The sequence below is a fragment of the Castor canadensis genome, chromosome 7, assembly GCF_047511655.1.
Source record: "Castor canadensis chromosome 7, mCasCan1.hap1v2, whole genome shotgun sequence".
NCBI classification, from domain to species: domain Eukaryota; kingdom Metazoa; phylum Chordata; class Mammalia; order Rodentia; family Castoridae; genus Castor; species Castor canadensis.
This window is the reverse complement of record NC_133392.1, coordinates 114,015,955-114,038,489: the sequence shown is the minus strand read 5'-3', so window position 1 is coordinate 114,038,489 and position 22,535 is coordinate 114,015,955. Positions and strand designations below refer to the sequence as shown.

Sequence of the window (22,535 nt, the reverse complement as noted above, 5' to 3'; positions counted from 1 at the left end):
TCATGCAGGGTGCTGGATGATAAAATAGTTACGTGCATCACTCTGAACCTACCATACTGGAATTCCTGAAATAGAACAAGAAAATTTGTATTTTGAAAATTTGTATTTGCTTTTTGAGAAAAAAAAACAGCATAGAAAACGGAAAAGAAGGGTCTTTTCCAAGATTTTGCTAAATTTACGCATACCTTCAGGCCGGATAACATATAATGATTAAAATTAGGGACTTTATGTACAAAAGACTTGGTTTTGAATCCCACCTCCAGACATAATTAAGTTGTGGAACTTTTGGCAATAACTTCACATCTGATTTTCAGGTTCTCATCTGTGAGATGAGAAAAATAATAGTTATCATGATATAGCGCTTCATAAGAGCTGATTTTAATACTAATTAATCTTTGTGTTTTCAAGGAGATGATTTCTCTTTAGTGTGATTAGTAAGTAACAAGGTGGCCAAAATTTACAAAATTGATTCATAAATATATACTTTATGTGAAAAGTATGCAGTTTCTTGTTTCTGCAGTTTGGGGATTGAACCCAGGACCTTGCACATGCTGAAGCACATAAGCTTTCAAGGCTTTTGATAAATATACTTTTTAAAGACCAATAGCATGACAGTACTCTTTCTCTAAGGCCTTGCCAACTCTCAGTATTCCCAGTTAAAAATATTTCTAATTTGACTGGAGGCGTGGATCAAGCAATAGAACCCTGCTTTGCAAGTGTGAAGCCCTGAGTTCAAACTCCAGTCCCACAAAATAAATAAATAAATAAAGTATTTCTAATTTGATTTGTGAAAAATATTTCATTGCTGTATAAATTCCTTTGGTAATAATGCAGGTTGAATTCTCCCCACATAGCTATAATTCGTTTTTTCTTATTCTGTGAATTGCCTGTTAGGTCTATTGCCAATTTTTCAAATTAGACAGCTCATATTTTTTATTTTATATTTTGACAAATTTTACCTTACAATCTCAGTATTTGGGATCAATAGGGATCTATTTTCTAAAACATTCTTGGCCTTCACTCACATAATACCATGTATTCTTAAAGATTTATGCTTTTGTTTTCTGCTATAAGCATTTGTCCAGAACAACAGTATCTGTGCTTCTTTGCACTTCTTGTGGTGCAAAGAATAAGCACAAAACAAACAAAATACACTGTAGAAGATTAATAAAGAAGCTATTTAATGCAGCGAAAGGTATGATTTTAGTACACTATGGCATCATTTTGAACTTGTGACAATGGAAATAATATCTGATATTGTTTTAAGGAGATATTGAGTTCATGAATATTAAGGTATGCACATGATGCAGTGAGAAAAGCAATAAAGAAAGATGATATTTTGTTCAGTTGTTTTTTTAAAATGAATAAGTAGGGTGCTTCAGTTTTTATTTATTGATTGATTTTGAGTTTATTTATTAATTAATATGTAATAATATACATTTTAATGGAGTATAGTGTGATATTTCAAAACATGCATACAGTATGCATTGAGCTTAAATTTTAAAGTCACAAAGTTCATACAATTTAAGGTCGGTCACAAAGTAATATGAGATGGTCACTGTTACCATATCTTGTCTGAATTTCCCTAACAGCACTCTAAATAATCTCTTTCCTGTTTTACTTCTGTCACTCCCAGCTCATCCATCACTCAGTAGCTAGAACCATCCTTTAGAAAGTACAAATATGGTATGTTTTCTAGTGCTGTCAATTTTCTAATGGTTTCCCATCTTACATAGAACAAAATGCAATGTTTCTACCATGACAAACATAACTCCTAATCTGAGCCTTTCTGGTATCTCTAATTGCATACATTTTTATGAAGCAAGCATAAGGTAATATTGTGCATATATATTAAAATTTTCCTTGGGATTCATGACCTCAATTTAGGTGCTATTTGTTTATAGCAGTTGCTGGGAAAGCCAGATGTATAATATGTAAAGAACTGTGGAAAATGGCCTGTGGAAAATGTCAGCCTCTTTGAAACAGGAAGAAAGAAGAAACTACTAGTTTTATGAATGTCAGAAGCTAGTACAGCCATGTCCACTGGAATGATGGCTAGGCCAGCTTTATTGAGCTCACTGCTAGCTAATCTGGGATAATTTTCATGAATAATTACGACTGTCTCCATATAGCCTCAGTTCAAAAGTTACCTACTCATAGAGGTCACTGAGAACACCCTTTGTGACTCAATCTACACTTATGATCCTTTTCTTTCTCAACGCACTTTCCTCATTTGAATAGTCATTGTTTATCTGTTTGCTGTATGTCTTCTGACATTTGAACTTTAGGTATAATGCTAAATCCCCAAGGCTTGGAACTCAGTAAGTGCTCATTATTGTAGGAAGGATGTTGAATCTCACGTATGCAGTTATTCCTGAAACTGTTAACATTAACACTTAAAAAATTTAAGAGCAAGTCACAAATAATTTACTATTATGAGTCATTTTGGGGGATTAATAAAGGAATGAATATGATGTTAGGAGAGTCATGTCAGACTTTGCATTTCTGGACTATAAATACTAATTACTTGAATTATTATAAGTATTTACTATCCTTCCCCATAAAACTAGCAGCCAGTTTCTAATGTGCTGCTCACAATGATACTCACAGTGATGTATTTATGGAATGAAGGAAGTGTGTTGGTCACTGACTCCTGTCATTGAAAAGAACAATAAAAGTCAACTTTATTCACTAGCAGCCTCTCACAGAGGTTTCTTGAAATGGACCCATTCCTTTTTTGTTTAACAAGTCAATCCCTAGATGTTCTAAATATTCCACTGGGATACATTTCACCTATTATGTATCTACCATAATTAATGGATCTTCCAAATGCTCTCGGATGCCCATACCTTCAGTGTGACAGGGTCCCTCATAAGATGTGGCATCTGAATGAAGCACGGTCTTCCACTGAGGATAGAGGATCTCCACACTGCTTTCTCTAGATACTGTCACTATGTGGTCAGCTCAAACACACGCAAAACCTAAGTATTCCATATAGCATGAACATACTTATTGAAAGACAGACTTTGTATGTATCTCTGTTGATTTCATCTCGTTGGTTTTAGCCTATTTTCTTGAGAAGGCTTTCAGCACCCTTCTACCTACATGTTTACCATGATAATTTGTCTGTCTTCCTTTGACTGTGGATTAAAAAGTACTGAATAAGAACAGAGCCACACAAAAAAACCTTCCCATTTCCTGCAGGTAAGTTGTATTCATACCAATTGTTCAATCACCATCACATTGGGATATACTATAATTTTGATATAGTTTGTCCTCCCCGTAAAACTCATGTTGGAATTGAATCCTCATTGTGAGGTGTTAAAATGGTGAAAACATAGTCTGCCTAGACTATAATATTTAGGGGTGGGGCCTTTGGAGGTGAGTAGGGGCCCCATCATTGAATCCTGGCAGTTTTCAACAAGGAGGAAGAGAAACAAGAAGAGATATACACACTCCCTGACTTTACCCTGCCAGCAAGTAGGCTGTGGGCCTTGAGCTACCTTTGGACTCTGCCAGCAAGAAGGCCATCAATAGATGTGTCTTTTCAACTTTGGACTTCAGAACCACGATCCAAAATAAATCTGTTTCCTTTATAATGTATCGAGTCTGTGGAATTGTGTTATTATTAAAAGATAATGAACCAAAAAAGGATATTACCTGCCTTAATAGTACTTAGTCATAATTCTCTGCCTCATTTCAGGTCTTTGTGAAAAAGATGTGTTAATGACTCATTGGAATCAAAGTACATCTTTTCATTCCCCTCATTTGGACTGTAGGAATCTCATCAATAAAGGGAATGGGACATTTTGGTATAATCTGTTTTTCAATGCATACTAAGCCTTGGTGATCACCATTTTCATGTTTCATTTCACAATAACAATGTTTAATTCTTTGACTGTAATTTTGCCAGAGAATATCCGTAAGCCTCTGGTTCTGTGGTTTCATTCTACACTCTTACCTCCTTTTTGGAAAAGGAAAAATTTGTTTCCTGTCACATGGTTTATCTTTCTTTTCACAAACTATCAAAGATGACTCATCAGTGCTCCAGAGTAACAACTGCATGGTATTTTCACAGAATGGGACTTTACACTTAGATTTAATTAAAGTAACCAAGTACTGTCTTTTTAGAGCTTTACTTTTTTTGACAATCACTTTGCTCTAATTAATTTAATAGGCTTCAACTTGTACAAGACTTTGCACTTTATATTAAGAATATAGTTTTTCACATAGAATTTACAGTTAAATGGGGGAGCGAGAAATGCATAGGAAGTTGTCATGAAGTAAAATATCCCTAAGGATGTTAAGGGAGCTCCCAGGTGTAGAAGGAAAGTCTGTGGCTGCTGGTGGGGGCACATGATCAGATTTGTATTAGACAAAGATTGTGCTGACCAAACTTGAGAATAGGGATTTGGAAATGGAAACGTGTATAGAGGTCAACCTGGGAATTCAGCTAAAAGGAAAATTCTGGCTCACTACATCTGGAGAGGGCACTGAGGCTGGGCTTCTAACAGGTGAGGTTGTTGCTGGTGGTTCATAAACTATACATTGAGGTTTGAGACATTTGTTGTTCATTAAAGAACAACAAAATTGGAGCAAGTTGCTGGTTTGGAAGCCTATTATATTGATCTAGTAGGAAAATGATAGTTGCACAATCTACAGGATACTTGTTTTATTCTTTGAAACCTACAAATTGATCTCCTTTGTGAAAAGTAGATATGCTAAATAGGTGTATTTTCCTTTTATCTGACAATAATTATACTACTTAAATTTAGGAAAGAGGGAGGGAAAGCTCTAGTCCTATCTTAGTTCTTAAAAACTGGCCTGGAACTTCAGCAACTTGCCTTAAAGCCCACAAAATTCATCTCATCTATGACATGGAAGGTCAGTTGTTAGGGGACAAATTGTGTCTCTCCTCCAACTCCAAGTTTTCTATGTTGAGGTCCTAATACCTCTATCTCAGAATATGACCTTATTTGGAAATATGGTTATTGCAGATGTAATGAGTTAAGATGAAATCATACTGAAGAGGTGGGTGAGGGTGAACTTGATCCAATTCACTGTGTCTTTATAAAAAGGAAAAAATTTAGACATAGATGCACACTCAGGGAGAAAGCATTGTTAAGCTTAGATTTATGAGGCTACAAGCTAAGGAACTACCAGAAAAAGGAAGAAGAGAGCACTGAGACAAAGATCCTCCCCTGGCACCCCCAGAGGAAGCACAGTTCTGTTCATACTTTGACATTGGGCCTCTAGTTCCAGAAGTGTGAGATAATAATTTCTGTAGTTCTAAGCCACCTGGTCTATGGCACTTTGTTATAGTAGCCCTAGAAAGCTAATATACTGGTCTGTATCTTCAGGTCTGATATAATATTGTATCTTCAACACTTGTCCTACAGGAAATCTAAGCTAAATGTGGTTACACTGGAAGATTTTCCCTTTTCTACCCATCATTGATTTGTGATTTTCTTTAAATAATGGAGACATTGGCATTGCCTTCCTTTGGTATTAATTTGTGCTTCTTATATAGATATTTACTAATTATTCCTACTGTTTCAGCCCAAAGACAGCACCCTTTTCAAGCCCTGGTTTAAGTATATAAACACTTCACTTTGAAAGGGACATTCTGGGGGACATGCATGAGCTAACAGTGGTGAGTTTCTTACCTTAGGAACAAGAAGTCTTTTGACATTTATTTTTGAACTATACAAGATTATTTTAGCAAATAATGTTAATTGCCCTGTGTTATCCCAGAAGCAGCAGCACCAAATTCATAGAAAACATAAACAAAAACACCTGTCTTAATATAAAAACAATACCATTTTTACAGTGTTGTAGGAGGGATGGAACTGTGGCTTTTATTTCACAATTAACTTAGGTGATTTGATGTATTCTTTTATTTCCTAGTCCCTGTAGTTTAAAAAATAAGGTGCTGACCTTGTTAAAGTGACTTTTATCTTTTAAACCTTGAATTTTCCATTATTTTAAAAAGACAAGGACCCCTACTTTCCTTTTAGAAACATTACATTTGGTACCCCAGAAAAGGAAGGGGTTTTGAATAGAATGAGGCTAAACAAACAACCTTTGTAAGGAGAGGAATTAGTAGAGTAGTAATGTACGCTTCCAGGTAGACAGAGAAAAGGCCAAGTCTAAACTAATCCTGTTTACTTTTCTTGACAGTGGCAGGGAATTGGTGAGAGATCTTGAAAGGATCACTCACCACACCATAGTGTCTTAATTTCCTCATCTACAAAACAGAGATACCCTGTTTCTGAGGCAAAAGCAATGGCAAGCACTTGGTTTTTCATTATATATTTTATAACTATAGAAGATGATGCTTCAATAATAGTAGCAGAGCCATATATTAAGCACATTGGATATCACAGGCACTGGGAAGGTACTTTGTGTACTTTTTCTCATTTAATATCATTTAATATTCACAACCACCCTTTATAGACAAAGAATCAAAGGCCAGAGATGGTAACTCACTTTCCTAATGTCAAAACACCAAGAACGAACAAAACTAGGACTTAAACTTACATGACTTAGCTCTGCAGGGATCTCAGCTGCATGAATTGTGGGCTCTCAAGCTCACTTCCTTGGCCATGGCATGTGTCATGATGATGGCACTCGCTTTGGAATCTCTCTGGGATGACAATACTGATAGTAGAGAAGTAAAACCCATGGGTGTTCCTAAAGCCTTTTTGAAGCCCATACTTTTTTTTCCTGTGGTACTAGGGCTTAAACTCAGGGCCTACACCTTGAGCCACTCCACCAGCCCTATTTTTTGTGAAGGATTTTTTCAAAATAGGGTCTCAGGAACTTTTTGCCTGGGCTGGCTTTGAACCCTAATCTTCCTGATTTCTGTTTCCTGAGTAGCTAGGATTACAGGTGTGAGCCACTGGCACCCAGCTGAAGATTGCACTTTTTAACAGTGTTCCTGGTGACCTGCATTCAGAGGTTCTGGTTTAGTTGGTCTTGTATTAGACCATATATATTTATTTTTGAAGACTTTTCAGGTGATTTTGATGATAGGTTTAGGAACCACTGTTTTCTGCACCTGTGTTTAATGATTCCATATCTTTTTTGTCTAATTATTCATTCTGTGGGTTTCTGAAATAGAGGAAGAGAGCTAAGGAAATAATCTAAGGAAGGGAAGGCAACTTACTAGCTACTGTTTATAGAATGCATACTAAAAGAAGGCAGGTATGGTATTTTCATTTCTTTTGTAAACTACCAAAACTCTGAAAGGAAGAGCTATTCATATGCTCTGTGGTAGTCAGTGAATTTTAGAGACATTTGAGTGTCCTTTCTCGACTGTGGCTGTGATGAGTTTGGACAGAAAGAAAGACTTATTGGCTATGCTCTAGGAAGCTCTAGGAAGCCCCTGCTTAGAGGAGTATCAAATACAAATTAGAATATGTGAAAAACTTTACAACGTATGATTCATTATTAATCCTACTCCTTTAATTCACAACAAATTGACTAACAGCCCCCTTTTCCTGCTCCCCCACAAATTATTATGTGTGGTAGATTGTAAACCTGATGAAAAGAAGCAGCAGTACTCCATTAATATTTATAAATGTCACAATGCTCCTATTTCCCATTTATCTGGAAAATCAGCCCAAGTAATTAAGGAGTATGGGGAATTATAAAGATGAAAAATATCAGGAAAACAGTGTGCATGGAAGTTGTCAATGCTGTTTTACTTCTTCTGTTACATCTTAATGACTTAATTTTCCACGGATGGCATTTTTAAAATGTAAATTTCTGGGTTTAAAAAACCAATTTGATTATCATCCAAGAAACACAGATATTTTTCACATAGGAAACCTACATCTTTGGCTCTTCCACAAGGTATCGAAAGTGTTTACTTCCAACGATTTTCTCTGCGATCTCAGGCACTGCATTTGACTTGTGGGGAATCTTCCAACCTGAAGACATGATTCTTCTCAAAATTGCTTCAAATCTTTATGAGTAGAAAAACCTAAAAAAAGAAAAAATCATTCCTCTTGATTTGTCATTAGGCACTTGCAGTGTCCTCATTGATAACAACAACAATAATAGTACAAGCACCTACTGCTTAACCTATGAAAGAATTCCAATAAACAACTCTGGCATTTTGACGAAGTTCACGGCACTTGAAAAATAGGAGATATAGAAAGATCACAGCAGAAGATGAAATTCCTACGTGAAAGATGCTACATCCTCTCCTCAAGGATGAGTAGTTGAGACTGAAGGAATATGTTAATGTAACTCTTATCCTTTAAGCCTCCTCTAATTAATTTAATGGTTTAATCACAATTTACCAGTCTTTGTTTAGTTTGCAATATAAGTAACTGGTTCTAACTGCTTTTGTAGCAATTTATTTCCTGTCCCATTTGAAACATGTTTTAAAGAAACGTATATACTTTTTCTACTCTTAATTTAATTTTAGAGCATAGCTAGGATCTTAAGAGGATGGAGGTGAAATTTTGCCACCCCATACACCTATACTATCTCATTTAAAACTCCAAATAAAGGCAAAAGGTACTCTTTAGACTTTTATCATTCTTGCTTTGCAGTTGAGGAAGCAGGTATATGTAACTATGTAACTTACTCTGTATCACCTGTGCAGCAATTAGCAGAGCTGGAGATCTTACCTAAGAGGTTTGCAAGGCAGATCTACTAAGTCATTAGGTAAGACATCAGACGGGAAACCAAGGGTTTAGTAAGACACATGAAAAAACTCCATATTCAGCTTTGATACTCCATCTCCCCATTTGCGAAATGAGGATAATTCCACTTCTGCTCTCAGGCACTTAGGGTGAAAGCAAGGAGACAGGTGTGAAGGAGCACTGCACATGGGAAAAAGGGATCTGATTCGGCAACAATCCGATAAATCTGAGATTGAGATCTTGCATAGAATAAACACTGGATGTTTAAACAGGTGTCATGTCAAGGAAAACAGAAGTTCTGCAAAACTGGCCACCAGCTGACCGCTCCTTTCAGAGTCTTTTAGAATCTGAGAGGGCTTTAGGGATCATTCTAATCCAAAGGCTCACTTTACAGATTGAGAGGGTGTTTTACCTCACCAAGGTCACACAGAGTGAGGGGCAGAGATCTTTACACATAGGTTGAGCAGGGTTCTTCCCAAGACCCCAGTTTTACTTAGTGTCTGGACAGTGCTAAAGCCTGTGAAGGGTTCAACCTCTTTGAAGCTGTCTGGAAACTTCTCTTGAAGACTCAGAATTTGTGATTGTTAAATTCCCTGTCTACCCAGCAGTGGCGTGTCAACACTGACACCTCCCTGGGAGTTTGAGAGAACAGAAAGGCAGCCCTAACGCTGAGGTGACTGAAGACGTGCAGGATCTCTGCTTCTTCAGAGGAAACCAACCCACTGAGACCAGGGGGACCAGGTTGGGGTGGAGCCCGGGAATCTGGCTAATCACAGGGCCTGGCTCTAGGGTAGCAGCTGCTCCCACCCTGGTCGCTATGTGCGCAGAGGGTGTTGCTAGGCGGGGACCAGGTTTCCCTCCACCTTTCCCAGACTGCTAGTGCTTCTCTGCCAAGGTGCCCGGGGAACTGCTGTGGACTGATGAAAAGCTGGGTGTTCTCAAGTCTGTGCTTTTCGTGCATCCTTAAGAAATGCGAGAAATGTTTCTAGATGCCCTTCTAGCTCATCTGTGGAATAACACATGCCCTGCCTGTTCCCTTAAATTCCCTTCATTTCGCTTGCTGAAGTTTGCCCATAGTTGGGATTCTTACCCTTGAGATTCTAATCTACTCTATGACTTTGGCTAATTCCTATCTATTCAGTTTCCTCATCTATAAAGTGAGGCAAAAATAACAACATGGACCTAAAGGTGATATTAAATAAGAATATAACCTTAATAATAATGCACAGTAACATTGCTGAAACCTTATTTGATCTTGATAACTATTACCTTATAAGCTAACAATTACCAATAAAATACTTTTATTTCTATTTTAAAGGACAAGAAAATGAAGGTTGGGGTGTTGAGAAATACCAAGACCCACAGAGGCAAGTGACAAAGCCAAGATTTCGATATAGATCTGCATATTCCAAATCTGGGTATTTTTTATCATGTTAAAATACTTTGGTCAATGTGGATAAAGATGCTTTAAATTGACTCAAAATAGTATTATTGTTTGTATCAGCGCCAACATCCATGCCCCCTCTCTCTTGTCCCCACTCAACTTCCCACTCTCTAGAGAGCCAAAAACACTGGCACATTCTATGCTATGCTGTGATTTAGGCTCCCACCTCTCTCCTGCAGTCCAGGAGCCCTGGAAGATGCCCGTAGTTTCCACACTTTGTCTTCAAGCTAAATCTCTAGCTTCATCTCTTACTGCTTCTAAGCTTGCTAAGCTCCACTTAACCTGACCTACTCACCAACTGAATCTCTACTTCATTTCCCTGCCTCTGCACCTTTGTTCTCTGTTCCCCCTGTTTGCAGTGGCCTTCTATTTCTTCATTGTGTCAGCCTGCTTATCCAGTCTTTAAATTCCATCTCAAATGATCAAAAGCATTCAGACCCTTAGGTTCAAATCTTAGCTCTGCTAGTTCAATGTGATATTGGACAAGTCATTTAACATATCTTTGTATCTTAAATTCCTCTTCTATACAATGAAAATAGTTTATTATGAAGATGGAGTTACATAAGCAAAGCACTGAGAACAATGTCTAACACACAAGGAATATAAATATTTGCTGTTATCATTATCTGCCAAGACACAAACTGGATCCTAGAAGCTGAAAGTGACTTCTTTAGCCTATGTATAATCTGTGGTTTATCTCTTATGTCTTTCTTTGTCTGACAGTAAGCCTACTTGCTTTGGTTGTCATACCTTCCTGGATTATGCATGTGGAAGTCTGAATAATGATCTCCCAAGATACCTGCATCCTAATCTCTGGGACCTGTAAATATTACCTTCTTTAGCAAGAGGAAATTTGCAAATATGATTAAGAGTCTTGAGATGGGGACATTAGTGTTTTGAGGAGGTGTCAAGAGCCAAGGAAATCCAGAAGCCAGACGAGCAAGGAAACTGACATCCCTCAAGAGTCTCCAGAAGGAACCAGACCTGCTGACCCCTTGATTGTATCCCAGTGAGACTGGTTGTGTATATCTGGTTTGTTAAACCATAAAGTGTGTGCTAATTTGTTATAGCAGCCATAGGAAAAAATTAATGCAATGCTATACAAGTGCACCCCCTCTTTCTCTCTCTCTTTCTCTTCTCTATGTTTCTTAAATATCTAGAACATTTAGATGCTCTACAATTATTTGACTAAATAAGTAAATGAAAATAGACAAAAGTTAAACCTTCCAAGTTCTTCCTTTAAAAAAATCTAGTGAATATTGCACTCATTGGAACTTGATCTACTTTAGTACACTTTTAATCTTGTCTTTCTGTGAATAGAACTCTTTCTTTGGGGATTTGTTTTCCCATTCCAAGAAGTCTTTGTGGGGCTGTCAATCAAATGTTCCTTCTAGCCCACTTCTTCATAGAACTGACTATACTCTGTGGGCTAATCATAGTACTTACTGATGACCAAAAAGCAGATATTGGAAGAAAAGGAGGTCTTCCACCTGTTGGGTAACCAAGTATTGAGGTTTTTGACAAATATCTGTGTCAACACATTCTGCCTGTTTTCAGAGAAAAGGAGAAAGCCAACTCATAGAGAGAAACAGAGCTGAAAATGGAACTATCTGGAGGAAGAAGAAAGAGAAGAGACTGGATCCAGTTCTACCTGAAATTGGATTCTAGAATTCTCAGACACCAGAGCAATACATTTTCATTTTGCTTGAGACATTTTGAGATGTGCTTCATTAATCTTTACCCAAACAGTCCTGACTAAAACAGAGACTCTTAAACTTCAGGTTGTTTAAGTCTACATATGATAGACAGTTAGTTAATTGGATGGCATTTGAGTTTCACTGAAAACTCTGGTGTGAAGCTTGAAGGGAGTAGTAAATTGATTTTTATTAAATTGGTTATTTTAGTAAAGACTATCCTTAACTTTATCTTGACTTTATAGTTCTTACAAATACTAACTTGAAACAATGACATTGGAGGGATCTTTTGTGCCCTTCTATCAGTTTGATTATATTCAAATAAAATCTGGCATATTTTTTAGACCTAAGAGAACCACTGCTTTACAACTTCCTAGCCAAATGACATGTAATGTAATTCATTTATCTGTATGGTGGAAACAAGTATTAATTGCTCCATAAATTGTTATCAGAAATAAAGATCATGTATTTGGAGACCCCTGGCAAGTAATAAGCTTATAATAAACTATATTCTTATTTATAACAATAGTAACTAGAGCTTAGTGACTTTTTACTGCATGCCAGATACTGTGTTAAGAGCTTTTCATTCAGTATTCCATGTAAAATTCATAGCAACTTTGTGAAATAAGGACTATTAATATCCTCTATTTTAGAGATGAGGAACCTGAGCTTAGAGAAGATAACTCAAGGGAATGCAGCTAGGAAGAGTAAGAACTGTAATAAAACCAGGTGTGTCTAATTCCAGAAGTAGTCATTATAATCGCTACTCCAGAGCTCCTCTGTGGATATTGGTTAACCATTGTTACTGTAATTATTATTAATGTTAGTATTTTTATTGGTGTGTTTTAAGGTCCAGGATCCCTTCCTGAATGCAGAGTCTGTGACAATTCTGAAGAAGGAGTGGCCTTTTCTTATCTGGGATTTTCATTTCACACTCTTTTATGAAATGACAAAACCAAGAAACATCTCTCTGGTGGTTTATATTAAACAAGGCAAAACAAAAATCTATGCAATAAATGTCTCCATAAGATTAAATACTGTGGTTAAAACTGCCTTCCTTGGATTCAACAGCTTTAGATTACGAGTCACCAGAGAAAGATTCCACAAAAATATCTCCATTCAATAGAATCAGTGCTCTCTCTTTTCCCCCAAAGAAAGATGAATAGCTGTAATAAGGGAACCAAAGAATGCCCCCTCTTAAAACATCGTGACTTTACATTTGACATCAAATATAGTAAGGAAGAGAAAAAATGTTCTCTGATGTTTTGCTTTTGCCCATATAAGTAAAAATAGAGCAAGTCTGTAAACAGGAGGCAGTAAAGAACTGTACCGTTGAATAGTTTAATCATAGATCTATAAAAATGAGACACTTTGCAGTGAAGTTTCTGCCCAAACAGAGACAGACCAATACTGACATTAAAATGAGCTGAATTGCAAAGAATATGGGCAGTACGTGGTTTTTATTTTTCTCTAAGAAACATACAGATCCCAAGCTAATGATCTTGGTGACTAATGGGGGACTTCAGGTGAAAAGACAAGCAAGGACAGGCTGGTTCTGAAATAGAATGCAATGTGATCAAGTTCCTTTCCTCCTTAAAAATGCTCTTATGGTTCTAATAAAATAAGACTGCAGTATACTGATTAGATGGACTGACTTTGGACTCTAAAGAAGATTTTTCAAGGGCTGATGCAACAAAGTGCTATAAATTGGGTAGATTTAGTAACAGAAATGTATTCTTTCCCAGTTCTGGGGCTAGATATCTGAGATCAAGGTGTTGGTAGGGTTGGTGACTTCAGGGAGTGATGAAGGAGAATCTGTTTCATGCCTCTCTCTAGCTTCTGGTGGTTTTTTGACCACATTTGACATTACTTGGTTTGGATAGACTTCATGTACACATGGTATTCTTCCTCTATATGTCTGTGTCCAAATTTCCTTTTTTGTTTGTTTGGGTTTTTTGGTGGTATTAGTGTTTGAACTCAGAGCCTTGCAGTTGCTACGCTGGAACTCTACCACTTGAACCAGCCCAGCCCCCAATTTTTTCTTTATGCAAGGACATAAGTAATTTTGGATTAGTTTCCCAACCTACTTCAGTATGAACTAATCTTAATTAGTTACCTCTGTAATCATTCTATTTTATTTCTACATAGATTCACTTTGTGAGATACTGAGGGTTAGCATTAGAACTTCAATATATGAATTTCAGGGGCACCCAGTTCAACCATTTGTGTGTGTGTGTGTGTGTGTGTGTGTGTGTGTCTGTGTGTGTCTGTGTGTGTTATTGAGGATTTAAGAGCAAGATCTCTACCACTTGAACCATGACTGTAGTACTTCTGTTTATATTTTGTTTCTGAGGTAGGTTCTTGCTAACTTTGTTCTACCTGGTCTTCAACTTGTGATCCTCCTACTTCTACTTCCTGAGTAGTTGGGATTGCAGGCATTATCACCTCACCTGGCCACAATTCAACCTTTAATAGGTTCAGAAGCCTAGCTTGCATTTAATATGGTGTTACTTTATGCAAGCTACTTTGCCTTTACGTGATTTCATTTCTTTCTGGATTATACCAATTCACACCTTAATGGCACAATGAAATGGGTTAACAGATGTTCAGAAAGGTGTTTGGTACATGCAAGAGTTTGCTACTATTAGCATAAGAACACCTTCTGAGCATTCTTTATTGTGGCCTTTTGGTTTGACGCATGTACACTTTCCTATGTCATTCCCACTTCTTCTCTTCTTATTTAATTAATTAACTGCAACTGTGTTCCTCAACCTTCCACAGGGTTTTACCCCTACATGCCTTTGCAGAGTCTTTTTTCTGTTTTGCCTGAAAAACAACAAAGATTCCTACTGGTTCTAATTATGACTTGTAAGATGAGCTCAGATTGTATTGACTGTGTGAAGCTGTCTACTTCACAATGCCTCTAATGAGACCCAACTCTAATGTAAAGGGAGCTTCTTATGGAACATAAGTGCAGAAATGAATTCAGGTCTCAGGAAGAAACAGGGATCATAAGAAGAATATTCTTTTTGGACTCTTGTTTCTGTTCTCAGTGCATCAGTCTCAGGTTTTCACTCTGATAAGCATTGGTGTATTTTGAACCTCAGACAATGGAAAAGAAAATCACCAGTCACAGTTCATAAGCTTGTATCATTTCCATCCAAGGGACCAGGAAAACTTAGAATTTGCTAGTTTCATTTGTTAGGGAAGAAATTATGGTGCTCAGTTTAGGTCAGGAAGCATCTGAACCAAGTAATTTTTGCATTGAAGGAAGAAAGATAGCAAAAAAGAAAGAAAGAAAGATATTGGCAGAACCATGGAAAAAATTGTTGGCCAGTGCCCTTAGCCAAAGGATTAAAAGGTATAGAAATCTGAGAGGTTAACTTGGTAGGAGGTTGAATAACTTGCCCAAGGTGTTGCAGAAAATAAATAGTGGAGTAATGATTCAAATTCACATTTATTGGACTGTAAAGCATTATATTTCCTCTTTGCCACATTATCTTTTTAAACTGTATAATATAATAAAAGAGGCCTGCTAAAACGTGATAAAAAGTCCCAAAGAGGATTCCAAGATGGCGGCTAGAGGGAGGAAGCAGAAAGTGAGCCTCCTATAGTGAAATCTTGGAGAGACACTGGAGACACACCTTGCAGGCATAATCACTGAGAAGAGGCATAACTTTGACCCCTCCACACCTCCAGCCGGCGCAGAGAATCTCCACTTCACATTAAACGGAGAAACCAGGAGGGCCCCCGGGCTGCCAGTTGCTGGCTCCCAGACGGCTTGGGAAGACGCGGACCAGGTGAGCTTCGTGGTACCGCGGTACTCCCACAGACAAGCCTGGGCCAGAGCAGCATAGCCCCCTGGACAGTCTGACCTCCAGCCGGGGAAAAAAGAGAAACTGAGTAATAAGCAATAAGAACAATAAAGACACATGAGAAAGAGGGTGGGGCACCCTGAGGGCTGAAGATTGGGGGAAGGGAATCCTTCCCGGGACTGTAAATAAATAAGCCGGGCCTGGCCGGAGAGGCTCTGGTGGGAGCGGGGGCGTGCACCCAGCAACCAGGAGTGGGAAAACTTGTGAGAGTGGCGGAAGGAGGAAAACTCCACAGGAGAGGAGGGAAGACCCACTTCCCACGTGAACTGTAAACAAACATCGCGGCTGGCACAAGCAGCAGCACCACCCAGTAATCAGGAGCAGGAAAGCATGTGAAAGTGGTGGTGGGAGGAAAGCTGCACAGGAGAGGGGGGAAGACCCACCTCCCACATGAACTGTAAATAAACACGCAGGCCTGACAATGCAGGTGCAGTGTCACCTTTCCCAGTGAGCTTGGAAAGGGGAAAGCTTGTAGCAGAGGCTCCCGCACAGGAGAACTCTGAACAAACAAAGCCTGTGGGACCAGGTGAGTGCTAAGCTCACCCCAGAGATCTGCATAAATAATGCCTCCAGCAACAGCAGGCTGACAGCAGGGGGCAGGCAAGCCACAGCTGCAGATACCCTTCTCAGAACTTTCTCCAGACTCTTTTTTTTCTTTTTCTCCCTACCTTTGATGAGAGAACAACCGAATTACACTTTCATGCTGAAAATCTTACTGAAACGGTACTGCATTTGAACTTGGGACAGATGGTGGGGTTCTTTGTGTGTGTGTGTGTGTGTGTGTGTGTGTGTGTGTAGATTTGTTCTACTTTATGCATCCCCTTTGATGAGACAACTACAGAACAACATCTGCTGCACCATCTCCTGGATTGGAGACTGAGATGGACACCCAAATTATTAAGACTGAAACTTCATTGCATTTAAACTTGGAGGTTTTTTTGGTTTTTTGGTTTTTTTTTTAAACTTTCTATTTTCCATTTCATTTTAATCATTTTTATATATAGATATTTCTTTCATTAACTTATTTTTTATTTTTATCCTTATCTTTTTTTTTTATTTTTTATTTTCAATCCTCTCTCTGTCTCTCTAATGTCTGTTCAGCTTACTGTCAATTAGTACACTAACATTCCCTGTTTATACCTTTGAAACTTTCTTGTCAGAAACCTTGTTCTGTTTTCTCCCTCTTGTCTGTGTATCTGTTTTCCCCTTTTCTTTAACTTCTTGCTTTCCATCTCAGCTCACCCTTCCATTCTAAATATTACCATTGTTGTTATTACAAGCTAGAAAATACTTAATTGCACACAGTACAGGGACAGTAACAACACCAAAGACAATGACAGGAAGACAGAAAAAACAGGGAAACCAGTTTCCCCACAGCAAAGAATTAGTACAAAAACCAGAGGGGAATGAAGAAAACAGGTACTCAGATCAAGACTCCAACAAAATGAAGATAAACTATGCCAAATGACCCAATGAAGCCCACAAGAATAATTTAAAAGAAGATATACTACAAGTACTCAGTGAGAATTTTATAGAGATAATACTGGATAGGGTCAACCAAAATGTACGGGGGACACTCAAGAAATTCCAAGACAACAAAAATAGAGAATTTGAAAAAGCAAAAGAAGAAATAAAGGAAACCATAGAAGCACTCTATAAACACCAAAGTGAAACAGAGAACATGATGAATAAATGGATAAATGACCTCAGGACAAAAATAGACAACATTAAAGAGGAAACCACCAGGATATGGAAAACCTCAGAAAAAGGAATGAAACAAAACTGCAAAACAAAACAGAAGGCCAATCCAGCAGAATAGAACAAACAGAAGACAGAATCTCAGAACTTGAAGATGAAATGGTAATGAAAGGAAAAACTGAAGAACTATTAATTAAACAACTCAAGACCTGTGAAAAGAAAATGCAAGAACTCACCAACTCCATCAAAAGACCAAACTTGAGAATCATGGGCATTGAAGAAGGAGAAGAGGTGCAAGTGAAGGGAATGCGCAATATATTCAACAAAATAATAACGGAAAATTTCCCAAATCTGAGAAAGATATTCCCATACGGATGCAAGAGGCCTCCAGGACACCAAACAGACCAGATCAAAATAGAACGACCCCACGGATATCATCATTAAAACAAGTTCAGAAACTAAGGAAAGAATATTGAAGGCTGTAAGAGAGAAAAAACAAGTAACATACAAAGGTAAACCCATCAAAATCACAGCAGACTTCTCAACAGAAACATTAAAAGCAAGAAGAACATGGGGTGAGATCTTCCGGGCACTGAATGAAAATAACTTCAACCCCAGGATACTCTACCCAGCAAAACGATCATTCAAAATAGATGAAGCAATAAAAGTCTTCCATGATAAGCAGAAACTAAAACAATATGTGACCACAAAGCCACCACTACAAAAGATTCTGCAAGGGATTCTGCACTCGGAAAGTGAAACCCAACTTAACCATGAAAAGACAGGCAGCACCAAACCACAGGAAATGGAAAAGCAAGACAGTAGAGAGTAACCTCAACTTAGGTACACACAATCAAACCTTCAAACAACTAAGACAACTAAATGACAGGAATCACCACATACCTATCAGTACTAACGCTTAATGTTAATGGACTTAATTCACCCATCAAAAGGCACCGCTTGATGAAATGGATTAAAAAGGAAGATCCAACAATTGGTTGCTTACAGGAGACCCATCTCACCGACAGAAATAAGCATAGGCTTAGGATGAAAGGCTGGAAGAAGATTTACCAAGCCTATGGCCCCCCAAAACAGGCAGGAGTAGCAATACTTATCTTGACAAAGTAGACTTCAAACCTACATTGATCAAATGAGATAAAGAAGGACATTCCATACTAACAAAAGGGGAAATAGACCAAAAGGAAATAATAACTATGAACCTGTATGCACCCAATGTCAACGCATCCAATTTCATCAAAAATACCCTGAAAGACCTAAAAGCATATATAAATGCCAACACAGTGGTTGTGGGAGACTTTAACACCCCATTATCATCAATAGATAGGTCATCCAAACAAAAAAATCAATAAAGAAATCCAATACCTAAAATATGCAATAGATCAAATGGACCTACTTGATGTCTACAGAACAGTTCATCCAACCTCTAGAAAATGTACATTCTTCTCAGCAGCCCATGGAACCTTCTCCAAAATAGATCATATCCTAGGGCACAAAGCAAGTCTCAACAAATATAAGAAAATACAAATTATACCATGCATACTATCTGATCACAATACAGTAAAAGTAGAACTCAACAACAAAAGTAAAGACAAAAAACATGCAAACAGCTGGAAACTAAATAACTCATTACTTAATGAACAATGGATCATCAATGAAATAAAAGAGGAAATTAAAAAGTTCATGGAAGTAAATGAAAATGAAAACACAACCTACCAGAACCTATGGGACACAGCTAAGGCAGTCCTGAGAGGAAAGTTTATAGCCATGAGTGCATATATTAAAAAGACTGAAAGATCCCAAATCAATGACCTAATGATACATATCAAACTCCTAGAAAAACAAGAACAAGCAAATCCCAAAACAAATAGAAGGAGAGAAATAATAAAAATAAGAGCTGAAATCAATGAAATAGAAACCAAAAACACCATACAAAGAATTAATGAAACAAAAAGTTGGTTCTTTGAAAAAATAAACAAGATCAACAGACCACTGGCAAACCTGACTAAAATGAGGAGAGAAAAAACCCAAAGTAGTAGAATCAGGAATGCAAAAGGGGAGATAACAACAAACACCATGGAAGTCCAGGAAATCATCAGAGACTACTTTGAGAACCTATATTCAAATAAATTTGAAAATCTTAAAGAAATGGACAGATTTCTAGATACTTATGATCATCCAAAACTGAACCAAGAGGAAATTAATCACCTGAATAGACCTATAACACAAAATGAAATTGAAGCAGCAATCAAGAGTCTCCCCAAAAAGAATAGTCCATGACCTGATGGATTATCATCTGAATTCTATCAGAGCTTTAAAGAAGAACTGATACCAACTCTCCTTAAACTGTTCCATGAAATAGAAAGGGAAGGAAAACTGCCAAACACATTTTATGAAGCCAGTATTACACTTATCCCAAAACCAGGCAAAGACACCTCCAAAAGGAGAACTATAGGCCAATCTCCTTAATGAACATTGATGCAAAATTCCTCAACAAAATAATGGCAAACCAAATTCAACAACACATTTAAAAGATTATTCACCACGACCAAGTAGGCTTCATCCCAGGGATGCAGGGGTGGTTCAACATTCGAAAATCAATGAACGTAATAAACCACATTAACAGAAGAACAGACAAAAACCACTTGATCATCTCAATAGATGCAGAAAAAGCCTTTGATAAGATTCAACATCATTTCATGATAAAAGCTCTAAGAAAACTAGGAATAGAAGGAAACTATTTCAACATTATAAAAGCTATATATGACAAACCTACAGCCAGCATTATACTTAACAGAGAAAAACTGAAACCATTCCCTCTAAAATCAGGAACCAGACAAGGATGCCCACTATCTCCACTCCTATTCAACATAGTACTGGAATTCCTAGTCAGAGCACTTAAGCAAGAAGAAGGAATAAAAGGAATACGGATAGGTAAAGAAACTGTCAAAATATCCCTATTTTCAGATGACATGATCCTATACCTTAAAGACCCAAAAAACTCTACTCAGAAGCTTCTAGACATCATCAATAGCTATAGCAAGGTAGCAGGATATAAAATCAACTTAGAAAAATTAGTAGCATTTCTATACACTAACAATGACCAAACTTAAAAAGAATGCATGAAAACAATTCCATTTACAATAGCCTCAAAAAAAATCAAATACCTAGATGTAAACCTAACAAAAGATGTGAACGACCTCTACAAGGAAAACTATACACTTCTGAAGAAAGAGATTGAGGAAGACTATAGAAAGTGGAGAGATCACCCATGCTCATGGATTGGTAGAATCAAAATAGTAAAAATGTCGATACTCCCCAAAGTAATCTACATGTTTAATGCAATTCCCATCAAAATTCCAATGGCATTCATTAAAGAGATTGAAAAATCTACCATTAAATTTGTATGGAAACACAAGAGGCCACGAATAGCCAAGGCAATACTCAGTCAAAAGAACAATGCAGGAGGTATCACAATACCTGACTTCAAACTATGTTACAAAGCAATAACAGTAAAAACAGCATGGTACTGGCACAAAAACAGACATGAAGACCAGTGGAACAGAATAGAGGACCCAGATATGAAGCCACACAACTATAACCAACTTGTCTTTACAAAGGAGCTAAAAATATACAATGGAAAAATAGCAGCCTCTTCAACAAATACTGCTGGTAAAACTGATTAGCAGTCTGCAAAAAACTGAAACTAGATCCATTTATATCATCCTATACCAATATTAACTCAAAATGGATCAAGGATCTTAATATCAGACCACAAACTCTAAAGTTGATACAGGAAAGAGTAGGAAATACTGTGGAGTTAGTAGATATAGGTAAGACCTTTCTCAACGAAACCCCAGCAGCACAGCAACTAAGAGATAGCATAGATAAATGGGACCTCATAAAGCTAAAAAGCTTCTATTCATCAAAAGAAATGGTCTCTAAACTGAAGAGAACACCCACAGAGTGGGAGAAATATTTGCCAGCTATACATCAGACAAAGGACTGATAACCAGAATATATAGGGAACTTAAAAAACTAAATTCTCCCAAAACTAATGAGCCAATAAAGAAATGGGCAAGTGAACTAAACAGAACTTTCTCAAAAGAAGAAATTCAAATGGCCAGAAAACACATGAAAAAATGCTCACCATCTCTAGCAATAAAGGAAATGCAAATTAAAACCACACTAAGATTCCACCTCACCCCTGTTAGAATAGCCATCATCAGCAACACCACCAACAACAGGTGTTGGTGAGGATGCGGGGAAAAAGGAACCCTCTTACACTGTTGGTGGGAATGTGAACTAGTACAATCACTCTGGAAAAAAATTTGGAGGCTACTTAAAAAGCTAGACATTGATCTACCATATGATCCAGCAATACCACTCTTGGGGATATACCCAAAAGACTGTGACACAGGTTATTCCAGAGGCACCTGCACACCCATGTTTATTGCGGCACTATTCACAATAGCCAAGTTATGGAAACAGCCAAGATGCCCCACCACTGACGAATGGATTAAGAAAATGTGGTATCTATACACAATGGAATTTTATGCAGCCATGAAGAAGAATGAAATGTTATCATTCACTCGTAAATGGATGGAATTGGAGAACATCATTCTGAGTGAGGTTAGCCTGGCCCAAAAGACCAAAAATCATATGTTCTCCCTCATATGTGGACATTAGATCAAGGGCAAACACAACAAGGGGATTGGACTTTGAGCACATGATAAAAGTGAGAGCACACAAGGGAGGGGTGAGGATAGGTAAGAAACCTAAAAAGTTAGCTAGCATTTGTTGCCCTTAATGCAGAGAAACTAAAGCAGATACCTTAAAGCTACTGAGGCCAATAGGAAAAGGGGAACAGGAACTAGAGAAAAGGTTAGATCAAAAAGAATTAACCTAGAAGGTAACACACGCACAGGAAATTAATGTGAGTCAACTCCCTGTATAGCTATCCTTATCTCAACCAGGAACACTGTTCCTTCCTATTATTGCCTATACTCTCTCTTTAACAAAATTAGAGATAAGGGCAAAATAGTTTCTGCTGGGTATTGAGGGGGTGGGGAGGAGAGGGAGGGGACGGAGTGGGTGGTATGGGAGGGGGTGGGGGCAGGGGGGTGAAATGACCCAAGCCTTGTATGCA

At 37.7% G+C, this 22,535-nt stretch overlaps 1 protein-coding gene across 1 annotated transcript in view; it reads right to left on the bottom strand.

The window, feature by feature from the left end:
- C7H1orf87 (chromosome 7 C1orf87 homolog) overlaps positions 1-7,944 on the bottom strand; it is an 89,680-nt gene extending 81,736 nt beyond the window's left edge. Inside the window, 1 exon segment of the mRNA XM_074079599.1 lies at positions 7,838-7,944. Coding sequence (XP_073935700.1) covers positions 7,838-7,944 — 107 coding nt within the window.
- Positions 7,945-22,535: the final 14,591 nt, after the last annotated feature.